The following is a 23,198-nucleotide window of genomic DNA, read 5'->3' as shown; positions in this document are numbered from 1 at the left end:
TTTGAGATAAAATAGTCATGTTGTGAAAAGAAAAAATATATATATTCGGGACTCATAAATAAAAGGGCGAACTACGCCCAACAATGCAGCACCGCTAAACAGGATGTACGGAGAGCTATTCAAGAATTAGCCTTCAGTTAAAAGTAGCTAAATAAAAACAACAATAAAAAAGAGCTACAAATAGAAGACATAATTTCCTCGGGTTTTGTGAAAGAAGACTGCATCATATTACGGCATTTGTAATTCACAAACAATCTGCACCCACGAGCGGCGCCTCGGCGAGGTCAAATCTGTGTAAACCAATTAGCCAGCCGCCCACTTGACCCGGAAGCGCTTGGCCGCGGCTGTGTTGCGCGTATCTAAGCTCGGTTACACGGTGACAGCTGCCGTCGCGAGAGGCTGTAATGTTGCTCTTGTTGTTATAATAATACCCAACAAATAATTCGTCAGCGTTGAATTATTATTTTGCTTATTATTTTTATTTATTTTAGCTCGACTAGTTCGCAACGTTTATCTGTCGTTTCATGAGGGCGACGTACGTTTGGGGTCGCGCGAGCCTGGCGACGGCGTTACATTTGGTAACGTTACTGGACCCGTTTGGTTCCGACATTTGGTAACGTTACTGGACCCGTTTGGTTCCGACATTTGCTGTCACCGCGACATATAAATGGCTATTCCTTCCAAACGGCCGAGAGCAGGACCGGACGAGGGCGTATAGCACACACTCCGGTTCCGCCTACATCGCCATCAGGCGCCGCGGCGGTCCGCCCATCCTCGGCTCGGGTGGGCAGCGTCCACAGTAGAGGAAGCGAGGAGCTCCGGTCCAGTGTGCGCGTCCAGCCCGCCCTGGTGTCACGACATGGGGAACACGACCTCCTGCTGCGTGTCGTCCAGTCCCAAGCTCAGGCGGAACGCCCATTCCAGACTGGAGCCGTACGGGCCCGAACCGGAGCTGAGCCGAGAGGACACGGGCTGCAACCTGCAGCACATCAGCGACAGGGAGAATATCGACGGTAGGTTCGACAACGGCGCCGGTACGACACGGAACCGTGCGGGTTTGGACCTCCCGTGATCACGGGCTTGAAACGAGAGCCGTAGATCCGTGAATGTGGATCAGCTCCCGGGTGCAGGTTCAGTCTGTTAGAACATTAACGCTGTTTCAGTTTCCATCTTGTTTTTGTTGTTTATGTTTACACCACACAACGTTATTTGTTTAAACCCTCCTTATTTGTTTGACTGGACTATTTCAGCCAGATGTAAATGGGCTGAAGGTGGACTGGTCTTCAGTACTGGTCTCACTCCCTGTGGGGGGCGAACACGGGTGAATGTGATTAGGGTCACGGGTCTGGGTGTCTGCACTTCATCTGGGCGGTTTTGAGCAGGATCAGATGGTGTGTTGACGGGGGCGTGAGGTGACTTGATATATTGTGTGTGTGTGTGTGTGTGTGTGTGTGTGTGTGTGTGTGTGTATTCATGATCTTTATTTAACTGCCCTGACTGTAACCAAGTACAAGAAGTACATCTTTCTCCGTGTATGTGTGGGTGTGTATGGTGTGGTGTGTTTCCTTGAGTCTCACCAACCTTGAGTTTAGGCTCGTGGCTAGCTCGTACCACACACCTGTTGGATGTTTGTGAATGCTTATGTTGGGTTCTGCAAAGGTCTGTTGAGCCAAAAGAAGAGAGATGTCTTAGGGACCCTAGCTGGTGCTCAGGTTTAGGGTATTGTCAGGGTCAGGGTTAGGGTCAGGGTTGGGGTCCAGCTTGAGCTGGTCTGGTCCTGAAGGAGAACATCATGCTCGTTCCCTCTCTTCCTCCCTGATGACTTTCCCAGTAGGGATGTTCACTCACAGGTTCAGTTCCAACACACACGCTCAGCTCTGAAACTGCAACGTACCTGGGACAGGTGTGTGGGGACAGGTGTGTGGGGACAGGTGTGTGGGGACAGGTGTGTGGGGTGAGTTGGAACAAATCAGCAGGCATGTAGATGTTAGATGTGCACTCAGCTGAGAATGGTGTGTCTAGTTGATGCCACTGCTCAGAGTGTATGTAGTTCATATCGTTCTCAGAAGGTGATCAGAACATCTTCATAGCTGAACCTGAACAGACAGCCCAGAGTGAAGTGAGCAGGGAGCTCTTCCTACTACAGCCCTTCCTTCTTCCTCCTATGGCTCTTCCTCCTACGGCTCTTCCTTCTTCCTCCTACAGCCATTTGTCCCACGGCTCTTCCTCCTACAGCTCCTCCCCTTATAGCTCTTCCTTCTTCCTCCAATGGCTCTTCCTCCTACAGCTCCTCCCCTTATAGCTCTTCCTTCTTCCTCCTATGGCTCTTCCTCCTACGGCTCTTCGTTCTTCCTCCTACAGCTCTTCCCCTTATAGCTCTTCCTCCCACAGCGCCACTCCGTCTCCTTCACGGCTGGATCTGAGGACCCATTTCAGGCAGCTGGTGTGGGACGTCTGCTGGTGCCAGGCTGGGCTGTGAAGGGGAGACAGCGTATCGTCCTCGGGCTTTTAGGCTACATTTGTGTCTCCAGACGTCCCAGGACGCAGCCATGTTTCTTTTCCGGCTGTGTGAAAGTGGCTTGGCTGATCCTGAGAGTGTGTGAGTCAGGCGTCCCTCTCGCTGCTGGACGTGTACATAGAACCTTTGTGTTTTTGGGCCGGTTCACCTCCATGTGTTCAAATATGTGATATGTGCTTCATGTTTGCCTATGTGAGGAGAGAGATTATAGAAGCACAGTCACTCCCATTCTACAGGTGAACTGTTGGACATTTAATCACTGCACACATGCAGGACTTCTAGAGTTTAGTTACACCATGGTAGTAAGAGGAAATGTGTGTGTGTGTGTGTGTGTGTGTGAGAGAGAGAGAGGGAGAGGGAGAGGGGGGGATATGTGTGTGGCACAGAAACAAATAAAGACAGGAATAGACATTTGTGAGAGAGTGTGAGTGCATGTGAGCTTGTGTGTGTGTGTGTGTGTGTGTGTGGGTCACTGTGTGTGTGAGGGCCAGTCTGTACCAGGCTCCTGTGAGGAAGCAGCACAGTGCTCCAGACGCCTCCTGATTGGGTGGAGTGTGTGACTCCACCCAGAGCTGCTGTCATCCACACACTCCAACTTCTCTGCCCTGTGTGCGTTCCTCTGACCTTCCTTCTCGCAGTGAAATGGGAGGGCAGCACTTCCTGTCTTACATTGTTACTTTTAGTTATCACTGGAATCCAATTGCATAAATTATAATAATCTGCTACATCTCAGCAGCACCAGACATGAGGAACTGGCCAGTCAAAACGACCTTGAATTGCTTGAAGTTTAGCAGTGTGGTACTGTGGCTGAAGTCCTCTTGTTGGCAGTTGGTTGGCTTTGTGCTGAAGCTCCGTGTCAAGTCAGTCATGGCGGGAGGAGAGGTGGGCAGAGGGGTGGACAGAGTTCCAGTGTGAGGCGTGAACCCCACAGACTCCACCTTCCAAAGCCAGAACCACACAGACATTGTGCTTTAAGGGCTTCTGAAGGGCAGGGTGGCCGTGTGTGTGTGATTTCTGAGCTGAGGTGAGGTGTGTGTGTGTGTGTAATACCGTGATGTCTTGCGTGTTTGCCTCCACCGTTCCAGGCGGTTTCTCTGCTCCATAACCAGTGAATGTCTGTGAAAGTCCAGAGAGGTTTGAAATCGTGCTCCTGTTAGCGGTTGTGTGGATGGTTTGAAGCCCAGAGCACACTCACCTTACCTCATGTTTGCATTTGGCTTTGGAGAGGATTTGATATATTTATTTATTTATGGCCTCACAAGCCAAATACACTTGTCTGAACATCAAGGGATTTTGGGAAGAACTTCCAGCTTTGTCAGGTCATCACAGGTATGAAACAGCCTGTGTTGTGATGTGTGCAGGTCACACAGGCACACGGATATCAATCAAGTAACACAGGAGGTGTAGATGTACACAAGGGTGTAGATGTACCTGGAATCTCACTTCATGAAGCAATGCTCCATGCACAAAATATATAAGCAAAAGTGAAGTCACAGGTCAAGGAATGTAATCTGTGCGTTTGTGTGTGAGACAGTGTGGCTGTTGTGTCTGCGGTGTGTGTACAGGTGTGTAACTGTAGGTGTGTTGGTGAGTGTGAGAAGCGTGAAAGGTGAGTCAGCTGTAGGCTCAACCCAGCAGAACGCAGTGTGGCAGCGTTAATACTCAATCAAGCCTGGCCCAGCTGGTTGTGTCAAACAATGAAGCCCCACCCAGCTGGGTGTGTCAAACAATTAAGCCCCACCCAGCTGGAAACACAGCTATCTTCTTTTCATTGAGCGTCTTATAGTCAAATGTCTGGAGTTTGGTAAGGAGCCAAATGTTGCTTGTAATGTACATCCTTCTCTAAGGAAATGACCTGCTTCCTTTGTATTTCATGGTGTATGCAAGGGTGCAAAGGTCACGTTCCATGGCTGCTTTCATTGTGGTCCTGTAGAAATTCAGAAGTCACTGATGCTGCTGTGTGTGTCCTGGGGAGGGAGGGAAGGCCCCGATGAGACTTGGAGGGGGCCTGACGTCCATGTCCGGTTTGTCTAGAGTGGTCATTATCGCAACGGATGAATGGATGAGCAACCCAGTCCAGCAGGGGGTTCCCCATGGTCTCAGATCAGTGTAATGGCCCCCATCTGGTAACTTGCTGTTAGCAAAAATGTGAACATGACCTCGTGTGTGTGTGTGTGTGTGTGTGTGTGTGTGTGTGTGTGTGTGTGTGTGTGTCTTCTCCCCCTCCATCCTGATGCTGGCTCTTTATGAGGAGCTGTCCTACAGCAGACGTTGTGGAAGAGAGTGGGTCAGAGGTTGGGAAAACGGGAGGGGAAGGCAGTTGTAAAGGGTGAAGCCCTGGACACAGAGAGAGGCATTTGGGAGCTAGCTTTTAACACTGATCTGAGGTCAGTTTTTGCACTGTGCTTTATATTGGTCAAGGCTTCATTGCAGGCTCTAGCGTCTGGCCCTGGACCAGCAAGACGTGGAATCTTGTCAGAGGATCCCCAGAGTGGGGCTGTTTGGAGGCTGTTAACATTTGTAGCGTTTGGCACCTTCTTCCCTCTGTAGACGCACTGGGGGAGGAAAATGGTGCGTGTGGTCAGCACACAGCAGCACACTGGAGTCACTACAGCCTACAGCTGAGCCTTCACACAGTGGAGTCATCAAGCACATATAAATGCACTTATTGTGTGTGTGTTTGTGTGTGTGTGTGTGTGTGTGTGAGAGATAAAATCGGCTTGAAAGCACATGGATCCTCCCCCCAGACCCTTGAGCATGTTTAGCTGCCACGTCTGAAGTGGTGAGCACTCTTAACCCGGTGATCTATAAATCATTTGGATCATCTGAGCTCTGGAGAACTTGTGTGCTCAGGCGTCTGCGGTGAGGGGGGGGGGGGGGGGGGTGCTCCGTGCCTACCTCTCCTGGAGGCTCTAACATTACCTGTTAACCTACTGCCCCCACCCGCATCTCTCATGAGGGGTGAATCACTGGCTGCTGGATCGTTTGATAGTGTCTGAATGGCCTGTTTGCCAAGAGTTCACGCTAGCTGAGTTGAGCTGTTCATAGTCTTCCTGTCATGGAACAGTTCTGTCCTGATTTGTCTTCCCACAGCACACACTGTTCTTTCACACAAGTGTGTATTCTACTGCGAAGCATCATGGGGCTTTCATGTGCAGACTGGTATGCCCGTTCAGACTGGTTAAACGCTGAACGATTGGGCCTCCATGTGTGTATCAGTGGAAAGTAGCCTGTAGGTAGGGTTGAAGCGGTAACCGGTTTCACGGTATACCACGGTATTAAAATGCACGGTTATCATACCGTGTGCGTTTGCTTATTACTGGTAAAAAGCAAGCCAGCGGAGAAACTGACCCGCGCATGCGCAACTCCGCTCCGGTTCAGCTACTCAGCACACAGCAGTGAGAATGGCAGAAAGTGCATCAGACTTAACACATTTTTTAACAAAAAAAAGCTAAACTAAAATCAGCGGCGAAAATGACGTAATCGCGGTGGCTCCGCCCGGACATACTTGGTCTCGCGCGCTGTCGATTCGCGAGGTCGTGCACCTCTCGAATTTTGTAACTTTGCGCGCGCTGCGCCTCAGCGCAATGAACAAAGTCATGTTTGCAGGGTTCATACACCTTTATAAGGTGGAATTAAAGTACTTGTACGTAACTTTAAAGGTCCGTTTCAATATTTCCCAGCACCTTAAACTTAATTAAGTTAAATATTTATAAATTTACTCGAAATAATTCGCTTATTTAATCACATTATTTAATGGTTGTTTATTTCCAAAACGCCCAATCTTCACGTCTTCACGTTCTCTCATGTTTCGTCCTGGAATTACAAGAGGCTCGTATTTGTTAACGTAAGACAAAAGAACTGTGCGGAGTCGCGCGCTACGGTCACTAGTGAAAGTATAAACCTAGCTTTTTAAGGTCCTTTCTTTCACTGGATGTGAAAGACGCCATTAATTTACATTAGGGATGTCCCGATCCAGCTTTTTGAACTTCCGATCCGATACCGATATTTATTTGCACTTCCGATCCGATACCGATATCGGCCGATACCGGCCTATCCGAGCATGTATTAAAGTTTAAAGTTATTTAGCCAACTTACTTTGTTGTCAAACTCATGTTGAAAAGCGTTTTACTCTTGATAACAAGTAGCCAGCTGAATTAGGTGTGTTTGAATAATACACAATGGTTGGTAAGGAGAAACTGACCTGTTTATTTAGCAATTAATAAACTCAAAATAGATAAAATATTAAATAACAAACAGAAATAGCATCAGTAAACCAAGGATTAAAAAGCCACAAGTGCAAATAATATTGTAAATTATATTTAAAAAAAAACACACAACCTGAGAGGAAAATAGTCTATTATTAACATTAACATCCATCAGTGCTCTTGAACAAGTGTAAACCAAAGCTTAAAAAAATCCGTGCACATATCGTAAACTAATTAAAAGCAAAATGCCTTCTACTCCACACTTTGCTGCTCCATCCCCATCTATACACTCCCTTCAATTCAAACGTTTCTGCCAGTGTTAGTTGTGTAGGACCTTTCTTTTTGTCTTCGGTTTTCATTAGAAACTCGTCATGTTGTTTATGGTGGTATTTCGCTAAATGCTTGATTAGATTGGTGGTATTAAAAGTTCTTACAGCTTTACCACAACGCTTGACTTTACTGTGGCATATGTTGCACTCTACCTCTTCGTCTTTGTCATCCTTTAAGGTAAAATAATCCCACACAACTGACCGATAACTTCAAATTTACACGGCGGTCCGAGATGCCACGGAGCTAAATTGGGGGCTCGTGTGCTGAAGGTGTGCTGGAAAATGCGGACCGGATTTTACTCTCACTAGCAAAAACTGGAATGGATTATCTAAATGGGTGCGCTGGAAAACCGGGATCGGACTTAAAAAAACTGGATCGGGAGTCTGGATCGGCATTTTCTCGTGTCTGCCGATCCGATACCGATACGCATTTTTTGCTAATATCGGCGGCCGATCCGATCCAAATATCGGATCGGGACAACCCTAATTTACATGCGTTCATTTTCAAATTCTAACGTGCCTGTTTTTGATATGTTAAAACCAGACTCGGTGTGAAAGCCTTAAAATAGAAATCTCTATTGTGAGGATCATGTCAGAAATAAATCCTCTCTTCCTGCAGTATCTGGTTATATTCTAACTTGGAAGTACAACGGACGTTTACAACAGTTGTTGATCAGACAGCGACCCCGGCTGAGTTTATCAGATATTAAATAATTTAAACTTAAATAATTGTACTGAAATCCATGATTTAGGTTTCTCTAATTTTGCAGTATTTATATAAACATGTGTACAGCTTATTTTTTTAAAGGACACATTTTGTATACAATAGTTCCAGGTTTCTACAATAAATAGTTAATTGAACAAAAATAACTTGTTGTAATTTCTTTAAGGGTCAGTGTATCTTTTAATAATATACAAACTAACTGTGATACCGTGATAACCGTGATACCGCGGTATTTTCTGAGACGGTTATCATACCGTGAAAATCTCATACCGTTGCAACCCTACCTGTAGGGTGTCTTTTGTTCATTCAAAAGTGTGTGTGTGTGTGTGTGTGTGTACCCGGAGGATGAAAGGAGAGGTGACTACACTACAGCCTCCACGGGAAGCCCTGCGGGACCTGTTCTTGGCAGGATGTGTGAGTCAGAGCGTCTCTCAGCAGCCTGGCGGGACCATGGCGGCGTGTTGGTTAGGGCCGTGTGGTGAGAGAACAACCTCACGCATGGCCGCCAGCTGCCCTCCTCCCCCCCCCCCCCCCCCCCCCCCCCCCCCAGGTAGTGCCCCCCCCAGGGATTGCCCTCGCCCCCCCCCCCCCCCCCCCCCCCCAGGGAGTGCCCTCGCCGCCCCCAGGGACTAACCCCCCCCCCCCCCCCCCCCCCCCCCAGGGACTGCCCTCGCCCCTCTGAGCCGTCTGCCCGCTGTCCTTGCGCGTTTTCATGTTCCGCATTCTGTCCGTTTGCTCTCGGGTTTTACACTTTCAACTAGTTTTACTTTTTATCTCCTCACTCCCTATCCCTCTCTCCGTCTCTCCCTCCCCCCTCGAGAGAGATAGAGAGACAGAACGTCTCTCTCTGAGCCTGTCTCTCTCCCTCTACCCCTTTCCCACTCTTTCTCTCTCCCTTTCCCTCTCTCTCTCCCATACCTCCCTCTCTCTCTCTCTTTTTTTTATTTCTGTCTCTCCCCCACCCCCACTCTCCTATTAGGACACTGCCCCTTCTCCACTGTTTACAGCACCATGGCAACATGTCCTGGCCCGGTATTGGCTGAGCGTGTGGCGCTGTGTCTCAATCACGACTCTGCCCTCCAGGAGGCGGAGGGGAGGCTGTTCCTCCTCCTGCTCCTCCCTCATCTCCTCCCCCTCCTTCCCTCATTCACTCTCTTAATCTAATATCTGTAATTGACTTTACAGCATGCTGGCATACGTCATCCACTAAGTGCAGGTTTAGGATCCCTGCCGTGTTTCAAGTGTCGAGGGTAATAGAGTACGGCGTGGCGTGTCTCCGAGGGTAATAGAGTACGGCGTGGCGTGTCTCCGAGGGTAATAGAGTACGGCGTGGCGTGTCTCCGAGGGTAATAGAGTACGGCGTGGCGTGTCTCCGAGGGTAATGGAGTACGGCGTGCCGTGTCTCCGAGGGTAATGGAGTACGGCGTGGCGTGTCTCCGAGGGTAATGGAGTACGGCGTGGCGTGTCTCCGAGGGTAATGGAGTACGGCGTGGCGTGTCTCCGAGGGTAATGGAGTACGGCGTGGCGTGTCTCCGAGGGTAATGGAGTACGGCGTGGCGTGTCTCCGAGGGTAATGGAGTACGGCGTGGCGTGTCTCCGAGGGTAATGGAGTACGGCGTGGCGTGTCTCCGAGGGTAATGGAGTACGGCGTGGCGTGTCTCCGAGGGTAATAGAGTACGGCGTGGCGTGTCTCCGAGGGTAATGGAGTACGGCGTGGCGTGTCTCCGAGGGTAACGGAATAAGCCTTTCGCTGTAAGAAGAACTGTTTCTAAAAGCGCCTGCTCTTCTGAGCAGACTGCATTAGCCCACACACCACCACACCGGACAGCTGAATGTTCAGAGAGCAAACACACCCCTCATCATCAGTGCTGGTTCTGATTCTGAGGCCCACGCTTTTGTGGGGTGGTTCTGACCCTGTTTCTACCAGGCCCGTTACTTGAGGTCTGCCTCATCTGTTCATCTTTCCCCATCTCAAATGTACCCTGAGTAGCTGTCATGCCCGTGTGTGTGTGTGTGTGTGTGTGTGTGTGTGTGTGTGAGAGATTGAGATTGAGATTGAGGACTACAGGAATGCTCAGGGCATGGCATTCAGAAACACTACTCCAGGGGCTGACATTAGGCTTTGGGTAACCATTACCAACCTGTAGGACCGCCAACAGCGTGTAGGACCGCCCACGGTGTGGTTGATGGCGGCCGTCCAGCCCAAACCCTCCTGTGCCAAAATAATTGTACAACTAATCCGCAATGAGTCTGCCCTGGGTACATGCTTGGAGAGAGGACACACCCCCCTGGGCCCGTAATCCCAGCTGTGTGTGTGTGTGTGTGTGTGTGTGTGTGTGTGTGTGTGTGTGTGTGTGTGTGTTGGGGCAGGAGCTGAGCAGGCCCCTCTCTGGCGTGCAGGTGTCAGGGTAATTACCCAGACCTCCCGCTGCCGTCTCTCAGCAGCCTTCAGTGCATCCGCCTCTCCGGCTCTGTTAAGTCAGCCTGGCAAAATGAGGGGGTGTAGGCAGGAGCAGCAGAGCGCAGAGTCAACACCACATATGAGCAGGGAGGAAATCTTAATGGTGCTACAGTGAGAAAGTGGTGCTGAATATGCTTGAGTGAGCGGAATCTCTCTCTCTCTCTCTCGTATATATATGTGTGTGTGTGTGTGTGTGTGTGTGTGTGTGTGTGGTGCATGCACGTGTTTGCATGAACGTGTGTGAGAGAGAGAGAGAGACACAGATGGAGAATATCAGGTAGGCAGTGCTCTTTGCTCTTTTGGCACAACTGGCGTCTGTGAGCTGCTCCACTCTTCTCTCTCACACACACACACACACACACCATGGCTTGTTTCTTCAACACACACACACAGGGAATTTGATCTGGCCCATGAATAGCATTTTGAGAGATTTGTCTGCGTTTGCACAGATAAAATGCTTCTGCCTGCTGCCTGTCCATCATCAACAGCAGGCGAGCCAGTTGCCCTGGCGACCACACAGCTGCCCGCCCCCAGGCTGTGTGGTACTGGCCTGATATAAAGCAGTCTGTGCTCCCAGACGTCTGAGCTGGGACTGCTGGCTTCTGCTCCTCATGATCTTCACAACTGCTTGTGCTGCTCCTCACGGCAGCAGTGAGGGCAAACATGCCTCTCAGATCCTCCCTGTACCTACCCCCGCCTCCCCGTACCTACCCCCGCCTCCCCGTACCTGGACCCAAGCCCACCACTCGTGTCCTGAGCCTGTTAATGAAAAGCTTCATGTCTTACACTGATGGTCATGCGTGTCCATCTGAAATTATGATGGAGAAGGAAATGCAGTTATTAATGAACTCGTTTTAGAGGATCATGTGTGCAGCATGGAATGTGATGCCAGTCCCAGCAATCACCAGTTTCACCCCTCTCCCAGTTCCACTCTCCCCTCTCCCTGTTCCACTCGCCCCGTACCTCCCAGTTCCACTCGCCCCGTACCTCCCAGTTCCACTCGCCCCGTACCTCCCAGTTCCACTCGCCCCGTACCTCCCAGTTCCACTCGCCCCGTACCTCCCAGTTCCACTCGCCCCGTACCTCCCAGTTCCACTCGCCCCGTACCTCCCAGTTCCACTCGCCCCGTACCTCCCAGTTCCACTCGCCCCGTACCTCCCTGTTCCACTCGCCCCGTACCTCCCAGTTCCACTCGCCCCGTACCTCCCAGTTCCACTCGCCCCGTACCTCCCAGTTCCACTCGCCCCGTACCTCCCAGTTCCACTCGCCCCGTACCTCCCAGTTCCACTCGCCCCTCTCCTCCCAGTTCCACTCGCCCCTCTCCTCCCAGTTCCACTCGCCCCTCTCCTCCCAGTTCCACTCGCCCCTCTCCTCCCAGTTCCACTCGCCCCTCTCCTCCCAGTTCCACTCGCCCCGTACCTCCCAGTTCCACTCGCCCCGTACCTCCCAGTTCCACTCGCCCCTCTCCTCCCTGTTCCACTCGCCCCGTACCTCCCAGTTCCACTCGCCCCGTACCTCCCAGTTCCACTCGCCCCGTACCTCCCTGTTCCACTCGCCCCTCTCCCAGTATAGAAAGAGTGGGTGTTGTGTGAGTGGGTGTTGGGTGAGTTGGCGTGTGGTTGGGTGTAGCTCTGCTCTGTGTGTATGTTTTGCTTGCTTTCCCTCTATCCCTCTCTCACTCTTTTCCTCCTCTTCCCCCTCTCTCCCTCCCCCACCCCTCCCCCCTTATTGTGTGTCAGCACTTCCAACCAGCTGAGCTTGTGTAGGGACCATGTGGCCAGCTGCACAGCAAACCGCTAAATGATAGTCATTTTCTGTTGAGGTGTGTGTGTGTGTGTGTGTGTGTTAAACAACGCAGAGGTTTTTTTTATTCTGGTCTACAGAGATGTATTTCCTCTTTTCAAGTGTACGAGGTCCCAGAAATGCATTTTTTTTTTATGTTTGCGTATGCGGTCTGTAACAGCTGTCGGTAATGCTCTTAAGGTCTGTGATCTCGGAGTGTAGTGTTATTGAATTGAGATTTATACCACATTAATATCCTCCTTTTCTGTGTGTGTGTGTGTGTGTGTGTGTGTGTGTGTGTGTGTGTGTGTGTGTGTAGGGATGAAAGCCTGTGTGTTCATCTAGCTTTGAAGTGTTAGCTGAATGACCAAATCTTTTGATGCCTTCGTTGCCTGGTTACAGTGAGCTGCGTCAGTGACAGGAGCATCTCTGATACACACACACACACTCAGAGAGAGAGTGACCTCTGGCCACTGTGAAACCTCACCCTTCCTCAATATCATACACGCACAGTTTGCTTTCAATGATGGATGCGTGTGTGTGTGTGTGTGTGTGTGTGTGTGTGTGTGTGTGGAGAGAGTGGTGTCTCCAGCCACTCTCAGACATTCCGGTAGCTCTGACATATCGAGGCAGTGCATTAATGCACATTGTTGGTGATTACATTCTGATTCCATTTGACCACATGAAACCCCGGCGTGACCCCGCCAGAACCCACAGATCAGATTACGGGCTGAAAGGCTGGGTGATCCACATCCGTGTTCTGGTAGCATTAGCGCCTGTCCAGCACTGCCTGCCTGTTTAAGTTCTTAATTGAGCACTAACTCTGCAGATGACACTTATTGACCTTGTATATGAATTGTATGTTTATCTGTCTATGGTCATTTGCGCTTCTTGGTATAAGTTATAATACCTGTTGAAGTGAGCCTGTGTTTAATTGTATTACTAGGTATTTGCATTGACTGCTGTAGTTTAGTAGTAGTCTGGTTCAAGGGTGTCTTGAATTCTGACCTGTCTGTGCTGCTCTCCTGTATCCTGTGAACAGACGCACTGTGCAAGTCCTTCTGGATAGGAGTGTCTGCTAAATGCCCTGAAAGTGAGTGTAAATCAAATCAAATCAAAGCATCAGAACTCAAATGCAGAAATGAAAGCATCTGTAAGACGAGCCCTTCTCCTCTGCTCACGCTGAAGATCAACCTTCTGCTTTACATGGATGCAGTATTTGAAAGTGTAGAATACACCAGTAGTAGCGTGTTGGGAGCAATGTTTGCAGAAGGACTGAGGCGTGGCACCCTAGTGATGTGTTGGAGATGATGGTACTCATAACTAGTCCACCAACATCTAACATCTTATGTAGGACTCCCCCTCCCCTCTAGTAGACCTGTAATGTAGGTCTCACCCTCCCCTGTAGGAGAGAGGGGTGAGAGGGGGAGAGAGAGAGAGAGAGAGAGAGAGAGAGAGAGAGAGAGAGAGAGAGAGGAGGAGGAGAGAGGGGTTGTATGGAGTTGAGACACAGCCTGGTGCTTTTCTACTGTTTCTGCCATTGCCATGGTGCTGGGGTTGGTGCTGGGTGGAGCAGGGTGACGGTGACAGGATGGAGCAGGGTCTTGACACTGTTTAATTACTGTTCTCCATCCTGAGAAGAAGCTTCTGCTCTCGCTCTCTCTCTGTTATTCTCTCCCTCTCTCTATCCCTAACCCTTACCTTCTCCCTCTCTCTATCCCCCTCCCTCTTCCTCTCTCTATCTCTAACTCTCTCCCTCTTCTCTATCCCTCTCTCTCTCCCTCTCCCACCAGTGCATCCGGTCATGGGCTACACAACCTGTTAGAGGCTTTTCAGTTTAATATAGCCAATGCACAATCTCTCTCAAATTCAAATTCAAACTGCATTATTGGCATGAATTTTAACAAACTGAAACAACAGAATTTGTAATATGAAAATTATTTAAAATAAATGCAAAAATTAAGGATTGAGAATAAGGACAATTGCGAACGAGGACAAGAATAAAAATAAATAAATGAATCTCTTATAGAGTTTAGTACTAACACCTACTGTAGATTAATGATTGTGTGTGTGTGTGTGTGTCTCTCTCTCGCTCTCTCTCTCTCTCTCTCTCCCTTTCACGCCCCCCTTCTCTCTGTCTCCTCCACTTATTCCATCTTCATCCCCTCTTCCTCCCTCTCTCTCCATCTACATCACCTCAGCTGTGTTCTTGTTCGCTGGAGCCCTTGGTGCTAGGACACTCCACTCCTCCGTCAGGCTGTGTGGTGTAGCAGACACACTGAGCACAGTTCCCCTTTACACTGAGCACAGTTCCCCTTTACACTGAGCACAGTTCCCCTTTACACTGAGCACAGTTCCCCTTTACACTGAGCACAGTTCCCCTTTACACTGAGCACAGTTCCCCTTTACACTGAGCACAGTTCCCCTTTACACTGAGCACAGTTCCCCTTTACACTGAGCACAGTTCCCCTTTACACTGAGCACAGTTCCCCTTTACACTGAGCACAGTTCCCCTTTACACTGAGCACAGTTCCCCTTTACACTGAGCACAGTTCCCCTTTACACTGAGCACAGTTCCCCTTTACACTGAGCACAGTTCCCCTTTACACTGAGCACAGTTCCCCTTTACACTTTACGGTGTGCTGTGCTCCGTTTAGCCCTCTCGTTTATTTACCCTCCCGCGAACTCACACAGGTGTTCACAAATGAGGTGACCGCTGGGCGAGTGTGTGTGTGTCTGTGTCTGTGTGTGTGTGCCTGTGTGTGTGTGCCTGTGTGTGTGTGTGCGCGCGCTGGTATTCTTTAGTTGAGTGCATGCGTAACCACTAGTGTTCCTGTGATTCACTGGAGGAGTTCACATGCATCAGCGCTGTAGTGTTCCACCAGAAAGAGGATATGACCTCGTCCCAGCACAGGAAGCTCTGAGCCATCTGGTGTTCGCAGGAAGCACAAGGACCGTGTGCCAGCATGTTTGCTGCTGTTATGATCTTTGACTAATTCCTTGCCGTGATGCAGTGGTTCAGATCATCACCACCACCACCAGGACTAAATGAGTCCGTGGTCTGTGCACCACAAGCATCCATCACGTGTAGACAGTTGGAGAAAGCTGGAGAGTGTCGTACGATTCAGTTCTTCACACCTGAGGCATATATCAGTATTTGTAGTCTGCAGTATTATTTGGATGAACACTGAGATTTATGGTAGGGGGGATGCTGGCATATTTGCTGTGGCAGATCAGCTGGGTAAGGCCCGCTGATGATTGGCAGAGAGCAGAGAGCCAACTGAGGGAGGCATGATGCTGATTGGTGGAGAGCAGCAGGGCTGAGCGAATTAGTGGGTTTGGAATCAGGGTTGAGCGTGTTGGGAGTAGGGTGGCTAATGACCATGTAGTTAAGCCCTGAGCAAACAGCCTTTAACCACTGAACCCAGTCAGTGCTTTATACGTTATCTGTGTGTGTGTGTGTTTTAAAGGGTGAGGCAATGAGGGAGAGATGGTGAGACTCTGATTTATTGCTCAATTATTCTTTATATCAGTTCAGACAGCGTTTAGGGGCAGTATGGGTGTGAACTGTGTGGAACAGAGGTGACGGAGTCAAAAGACCGAAAGAACTCACACAGCATGTGTCTTATAAACACCATTATAAACACTAGACCTGCATTGTAGCTGCTACCCAACACTGGGCTGGGTAAGGTGTGTGTGTGTGTGTGTGTGTGTGTGTGTGTGTCTGTCTGTCATGGGGCAGCTGCCTGAGGCACACCAGCCCTGTTCATGAAGGTTTTGATCCTCCCAGAGCCCCAGCACACTGACCCTAGGACAGCACCATGCCGTCTGCTTGTGGAATGGTAATGCGCTTTTCACAATGTGTGTGTGTGTGTGTGTGTTCTTTCTTTCTTTCTGTTTGTTTTTCTTTTTCTTTCTTCAATCAATCAATCAATCAAAGTTTATTTGTATAGCGCTTTTCACAACACATGTTGTCACAAAGCGCCTTACAGGATTTAAAGGTTAACAATACTATGGGTCCAGAACCCTAATGAGCAAGCCAAGGGCGACAGTGGCGAGGAAAAACTCCCTATGATGGTGGGGAATAGGAAGAAACCTCGGGAGAACCAAGACTCAAAAGGGAACCCATCCTCCATTGGGCGGCCCGTTAACACACAGATTACACAAAATACAGACAAATACACAAGTCACACACAAATCACACAATCAGACTAAGTAAAGGTAAAAATGAAAGTTCTGGGTTATGATATTGTCACTGTAAATGTCTGTTGATGAACGCCAGGCTTTCATTCCGTGTCGGAGCAGCGATGCTGGTATTGTAGGCTCCGACTGCAATGTTACTCTCCAGGTGAACCTCTTCATAGCACAGTGTGCATCTGTGTACTTGTTTCTGTGTGTAAGAGTGTGTGCTGGCCTATGTAACTGTGTGTGTGTGTGTGTGTGTGTGTGTGTGTGTGTGTGTGTGTGTGTGTGTGTTGGCCTGTGTAAACTGGCGCGAGGTCGTGTACGTCAAGAGTTTTTGTTAAATTGTGCCTGTCACGCTTCAGCGGAATGAACAAAGTCATGTTTGCAGGGTTCATACACCTTTATAACGTTGAATTCAAGCACTTTTCAGGCACTTTCAAAGTCCATTTTCAATATTTTCCAGAACCTTACAGCTGTAGTAAATTACATATTTATACAGATACGCATATATTCAAATGTACATTACAAATATTTATATTACATTACAAATAAGAACTGTACCACCCTTTGTAATTCCAGCGAGAAACTTGAGAAAATGTGAAGACATTAAGATGCGTTTTGAAAAACTGCTATTAAATAAAATATATGCTGGCTTGGTAGCTAAGCTACCTACCGGAGCAAATCTTAACCGAAGTAGCATATACATTATTTTTTTGTGTGTGTATGTGTGTGTGTGTATGTGTGCGCGCGCTGACCTGTGTAGCACAGTGTTTGCTGAGATCAACTCTTCATAACATAATATTCATAACACACATAGTGACATGCCCAGTCCCATTTCACCCCTCCCCTACCACTTAGCCCCACCCCTCCCCTACCGCTTAGCCCCACCCCTCCCCTACCGCTTAGCCCCACCCCTCCCCTACAGCTTAGCCCCACCCCTCCCCTACCACTTAGCCCCAACCCTCCCCTACCACTTAGCCCCACCCCTCCCCTACCACTTAGCCCCACCCCTCCCCTACAGCTTAGCCCCACCCTTAATGTGCCGTTTTATGGTCAGAATATACTTTTTTCTCTAAAGATCTAAACATGATGGCCATTGTAGTCTTCTAACCCTCATGATTGCTGATTTGCTCATGTCTCATTCTCCCCTTTGGATGCTGAGAAGTGAGTTTACGTGTGAGCTTGCTGAGCTCACGCTGGTGTAATGTGGGTGCCGGCGGACAGGTCTGCGTGCGGAGACCGGCGGTAGTCTGTAACGCATCAGGGGTCAGTGTGCCGTGAAGTTGAAGTTGTGAATGACGGCTGCAGCGTGCAGGACTGATCGGCTCAGCAGGAGACGGCGTGTCACAAACGTCTAGCTCAAACCCATCCAGACTGCTTCCATGAAAACCTTTACAACCATTGATGAGTGATGTGGTTCTTCTTGTCCCGTTCAAGGGGAGGATTTCAACCACCAACCTCTGTAACTTAAGATGTCACTGGAAAACAAGGCTCAGGGCTAAATAAGAAATGTGATTGGCTAATAGGGTGAACCCACTGAACATTGGCTAATAGGGTGAACCCACTGAACATCTCCCGCCTCCAGCGGGGTCTCCTGTTCTCCTCCGACCCTACCAAGCAGCTCGGTGAGGTCTCATGACCGGGTCCTGACCCCTGGATATGACCCCTGGCCCTCAGCTCTGATCTGTGAATGGGTGGGTGTATGTGTGCGCGCTGTACTGGGATCAGCTTACACACACACACCCTACTCTGAGACTTTGATGTGGGGTGCATCTGGGCTCCTGTGCTTTAAGTGAATGTGTGTGTGTGTGTGTGTGTGTGTGTGTGTGTGTGTGTGTGTGTGTGTGTGTGTGTGTGTGTGTGTGTACGTACTGTAATCCCTGGGAATTCTGATCCAAGCCTGCAGTTGTACAATGTTCCCTCCATCTCTCTCACTCACATTTTCTCTGCAGTATCATTTCACACAAGTCTGTTTGTCTTTAATTAGCATGAAGTCTCTGATGAGCATGGCAGGTCCATCAGAACGAGGCTGCGCTATCAGGGTTCCCACCAAAGAACAACGCTGACAAATGGCCTAACTTTCCACCCTTAATGTCCTGAGACTGTGGACCACGTCAGGCATTCTGGGAAATAAACATAACTCCTAAAGCCAAACCTCAGGCTCTCACGCCCTCACACCTCCAGATCATAGCGCAGGTCTCAGCCGGCCCGAGGCTCCGTCTCCTCATTACCGCTTCACGCCCAGTGTTCCGCAGTGCCGCTCTGTCCAGATCAGACCGGTGGAGTTGACGTTAGATTTCTGCACATGTGCTACTGTGAGAGTGTTCCTGCAGTACTATTGTCTTCCTGTCTTCATCAGTCTCTGCCTCTCCTCCTTTGTGGGGCTGTACAGGTGTGCAGGTGTGGTCACTCGTGCCTTATTTCATTCACCTGTCCACAATGACACATTCATCGGTGCAGCAGTACCAGAGTTTCCCATGAAACTAACCACCGACCCTGGAGTTGATAGCACCTTGTTAACGTCCATGTGAGCGACAGGTGTTCCCCTCTCTCCTCCACCTCCCCTCTCCTCTCTCCTCCACCTCCCCTCTCCTCTCTCCTCCACCTCCCCTCTCCTCTCTCCTCCACCTCTCCTCCTCCTCCACCTCCCCTCTCCTCTCTCCTCCACCTCCCCTCTCCTCTCTCCTCCCCTCCCCTCTCTCCTCCCCTCCCCTCCCTCCTCCCCTCCCCTCTCTCCTCCACCTCCCCTCTCTCCTCCACCTCCCCTCTCTCCTCCCCTCTCCTCTCTCCTCCACCTCCCCCCTCTCCTCCACCTCCACCTCCTCTCTCCTCCACCTCCCCCTCTCCTCTCTCCTCCACCTCCCCTCTCCTCTCTCCTCCACCTCCTCTCTCCTCCACCACCCCTCTCCTCCACCTTCCCTCCCCTATCTCCTCCACCTTCCCTCCCCTATCTCCTCCACCTCCCCTCCCCTCTCTCCTCCCCTCTCCTCCACCTCCTCTCTCCTCCCCTCTCCTCTCTCCTCCACCTCCCCTCCCCTCTCTCCTCCACCTCCTCTCTCCTCCCCTCTCCTCTCTCCTCCACCTCCCCTCCCCTCTCTCCTCCACCTCCTCTCTCCTCCACCTCCACCTCTCCTCCCCTCTCTCCTCCTCCCCTCTCCTCTCTCCTCCACCTCCCCTCTCTCCTCCATCTCCTCTCTCCTCCCCTCCCCCTCTCTCCTCCCCTCTCCTCTCTCCTCCACCTCCCCTCCCCTCTCTCCTCCACCTCCTCTCTCCTCCACCTCCACCTCTCCTCCCCTCTCTCCTCCTCCCCTCCCCTCTCTCCTCCACTCTCTTCTCCTCTGCTATTGCATAATGGGAATGGGGTGGGGCACATTTTCCTCTGCGACGTGACGAGCCAATCACAACGTGCCTCTCAGGACGACAGTAACTGATCCTTAGTTAGCTCAGGCACATGAACCTTCTCCTTTTGTCAGTTATGTTGCCGAGGTTCAGTGAGAAGAGACGAGCTAGTGCTCATGGGCTTTGTTGCTTCTCTCCAGATTAGCATAATGTGCTTTAACCTCGGCCCAGTGGTGTCTGAGTGCTGTTATTGCAGCTCTGGTCGGCGTGGTGGATTAACGGTGTAGAGCTACCACGCCTCCTCAACACCCTGGACTCCCCCACAGCTGGATCTGGCACTAGGACAGGGAGCCTGTGCTGAGTCCTAGTGTGTGTTCCTCACTGGGGGGCTGGGTGGGGGTGTGTTTGGGGGTCCATGTGTTTATGTGTATATGCATATGCCTTAATTCTTTTTCTGTCTACTTTTCCCTCTCTCTCTTTTCCTCCATCCCTCTCTATTTCGTTCTCCTTTCTTCGGTCTGTCACTGTACTCCTACACATCACTGAACTCCATCTTTTTTTATCACTCCCTACCTCTCTGCTCCTCCCTTGGAGAACCACACACACACACACACACACACACACACACACACACACACACACACACACACCCACACCCCTTCCAGCCTTGAGAGAGAGAGAGAGAGAGAGAGAGAGAGAGACACACACACCCACACACCCTTTGAGCCTTGAGTGTCTCTCCCACATAAAAGATGGCACTTCAAACAGCTGTGAGCACAGTGATGGGGTTCTCTCTCCCCCCTCCATCACCCACGCCCTTCTCCACCCACCTGACGCTGCATCCACAGAGTGTATCTTGCTTGCAGTGGAAGCGTTTTGCTGTGTGGCATGTTGGCGGGGCAGAGTAACAGGCCTCCACCCGCACCACCCTTACACCACCCACACCACTCTTAGGAAGGAAGGGCCCGAGTTTCCTCTACCGTCTCTCAGCTCACACTGCACACGGAGGACCGCTTCCCTTTCCTGCCCAAGCCTCATGACGTTGTGTGTGTGTGTGTGTGTGTGTGTGTGTGTGTGTGTGTGTGTGTGTGTGTGTGTGTGTGTGTAGGGCAGGGTTAGGGACTCCCAGAGCTCGGACATTACACAATCAGCGCTTTGTTCACCAGCTGCCAATCAAAGCTTTCATGAAATTGTACATTTTATTTCGTCTGATTTTGTTTAGTAGAATTTTCGTCCGTGATGTGTACACCAGTGAATCTCTGAGCACTATATGTCTTTTAAACTGACAATAAGTAAAGAAATTATAATTGTTACATAAAGTTAAACAATGATATTCTCACATGCCCCCTAGTGTCCATACAGTGTTACTGCATCCATGACGCACTGAGCACAGTTCTACAGCTCTCGTTCAAATTCCTTGTTCTATTTACCTATTGGTTCTTGTCACCCTGTAACTCTGTATGTGGGTCAGTCTTTTATCTCCCCACTGATGAGTCTGGCTCTCTGCCTTGCCAATGGTAGCTGCTCCAGTGCCCCAGAGAACCAGAGTCGCGGACCTGACCTCTCTTCTCTGTCTCTTCCTCAGAGCTGAACATGGAGTACAACCCGTCGGACCATCCGCGAGCCACCACCATCTTCCTCAGCAAGTCCCAGACAGACGGTGAGACTCGCCGAGCCGTCAGCCGTAGTACGACGAAAAAGAGAACTAGTCTCATGACAGGACATGACACGGCACACCATCACTTCAGGGAAATGGTGTGACAGAGACGGATACAGAGAGGGAGCCTGTGTTTAAAATAATAGTTTCATTTACTGCACTGCCTTTGGGGGGTCAGGGAGGGGTGGGCCAGACCGGACCAGCTCGCGGCTGCAACAACAGTGCGGTCTGATGGAGATCGTCTCGTGGTTCCTAGTGTGATGTATCTGAAACACACGAAAAACAAGTAAACACTGTAGTTGTAGCATGTGCACCACCCCAGTGCCCGGAGCCCCCCCAGCACAACACACCCGCCCCCCAGCACAACACACCCGCCCCCCAGCACAACACACCCGCCCCCCAGCACAACACACCCGCCCCCCAGCACACACACCCCGCCCCCCAGCACACCCCCCCCCAGCACACGCACACCCCCCCAGCACAACCCGACCCCAGCACACCCGCCCCCAGCACACACACCCCACCCGCCCCCAGCACACGCACCCCACACGCCCCCCAGCACACGCACACGCACACCCCAGCACCCCCCCCCCCCCCCCCCCCCCCCAGCACACACACACCCCAGCACACACACCCCCCCCCCCCCAGAAGGTCTGCTCACAGAGGTCATGGTGCTGGACGTCCCTCTCCCACTTCGTGCAGGGAGACGTTCGAGTGGGTCACAGTTTGGGTTTTTTTTTTTTGTTCTATTGAGGAACCGTTCAGATACGAATCCACTCCACTTCTTGTCTTTTCAGTTGTTCCCACCAACAAGAAAGGTATGTTTATGCCACTTTGATGAAGGTGTGTGTGTGTGTGTGTTGCGCGCGGGCGCGTGCATATGTGTGGGTGTGTGTGAGGGTGCGTTTGTGTTGCATAAGCAGAGATGTCGAACCAAAAACATTTTAAACAGTCTTATGTCATCAATCATTATTCCTTTATTCACTCTAAACTAGCCTAATTATAGCATTTACCCAATGGAATTTGACCTTCCTGAGTTATTATTAAATCTGTTTAATGGGACTGAATATGATTTTTGGAGTGTGTGATGAGAAGGGCTTTTGTTTGTTGACATAAGACTGGCCTGTTAGCAGCTGTGTGTGATCGTGTTGCTTATATGCTGACCTCATGCGCAGGTCTGCCCAGGAGTCCGCTGGGCGGTCTGACCGCCGGTCTGTTGGGTGGTCTGCCCGCCGGTCTGTTGGGTGGTCTGCCCGCCGGTCTTTTGGGTGGTCTGCCCGCCGATCTGCCCAGCGGTCTGTTGGGTGGTCTGCCCAGCGGTCTGTTGGGTGGTCTGCCCGCCGATCTGCCCAGCGGTCTGTTGGGTGGTCTGCCCAGCGGTCTGTTGGGTGGTCTGCCCAGCGGTCTGTTGGGTGGTCTGTGTGGTCTCCCCGTGGCCACTGGGACTCGTGCATGCAGCTGTAAAAGTTATTTGTGCCCAGATTTATGTCGTGAGCACTTTACCAGTGAGTTCAAACGTTTGCCATTGTGTGTTCTTGTGCCGCTTGTGCACACGCCCTGCCAGCGCGTCTCACACACGATGCTTCTCAACGCCACGCCCGAGACGGCAACAGCCCAACACAACATGGCTCCACCCACCATATCCACAGCCCCACACATGGCTCCACCCACCATATCCACAGCCCCACCTGGTCGGCAGTGAGAGGGGTTAGCGTGTCGAACTGTTCAGCTTAATGAGACAAACGCAGCTGTCCATGCGATTGGACTGTAAAACACGCACGACCTCACTGGTAATCTCAGTCTGATGGTTGGTCCTCTCCAGAAGGTCTACTCCTCACCTGGCTGCCTTGTTTGTGTCTGCAATTTTGTCGGAAATCTCCGTTTTTTGTGTGTGCGTACAGTCAGGCTGTCTACGGGGGGGTGCTATAAAGTTGTACGGTTGGTAGACTACAATAGTTGTTGCCTATAAGCTGCTAGTGTGATGAGGTTCGTCTT

At 50.6% G+C, this 23,198-nt stretch overlaps 1 protein-coding gene across 4 annotated transcripts in view; it reads left to right on the top strand.

Moving 5' to 3' along the window:
- Window positions 1–272: 272 nt before the first annotated feature.
- The window catches only part of ccny (cyclin Y), a 36,191-nt gene continuing 13,265 nt past the window's right edge, over window positions 273–23,198 (top strand). Inside the window, exons 1-3 of one of the 4 annotated variants that reach the window (XM_076970981.1) lie at window positions 273–1,013; window positions 21,132–21,206; window positions 22,001–22,021. In XM_076970981.1, coding sequence (XP_076827096.1) covers window positions 860–1,013; window positions 21,132–21,206; window positions 22,001–22,021 — 250 coding nt within the window. In that variant the 5' untranslated portion in view covers window positions 273–859. The remainder of the gene's footprint in view (window positions 1,014–21,131; window positions 21,207–22,000; window positions 22,022–23,198) is intronic. The other 3 variants (XM_076970983.1, XM_076970982.1, XM_076970984.1) reach the window with 3 other exon arrangements.

This window comes from Brachyhypopomus gauderio, chromosome 13 (assembly GCF_052324685.1).
Source record: "Brachyhypopomus gauderio isolate BG-103 chromosome 13, BGAUD_0.2, whole genome shotgun sequence".
Taxonomy (NCBI): Eukaryota; Metazoa; Chordata; class Actinopteri; order Gymnotiformes; family Hypopomidae; genus Brachyhypopomus; species Brachyhypopomus gauderio.
This window is presented reverse-complemented; position numbering and strand designations above follow the sequence as displayed.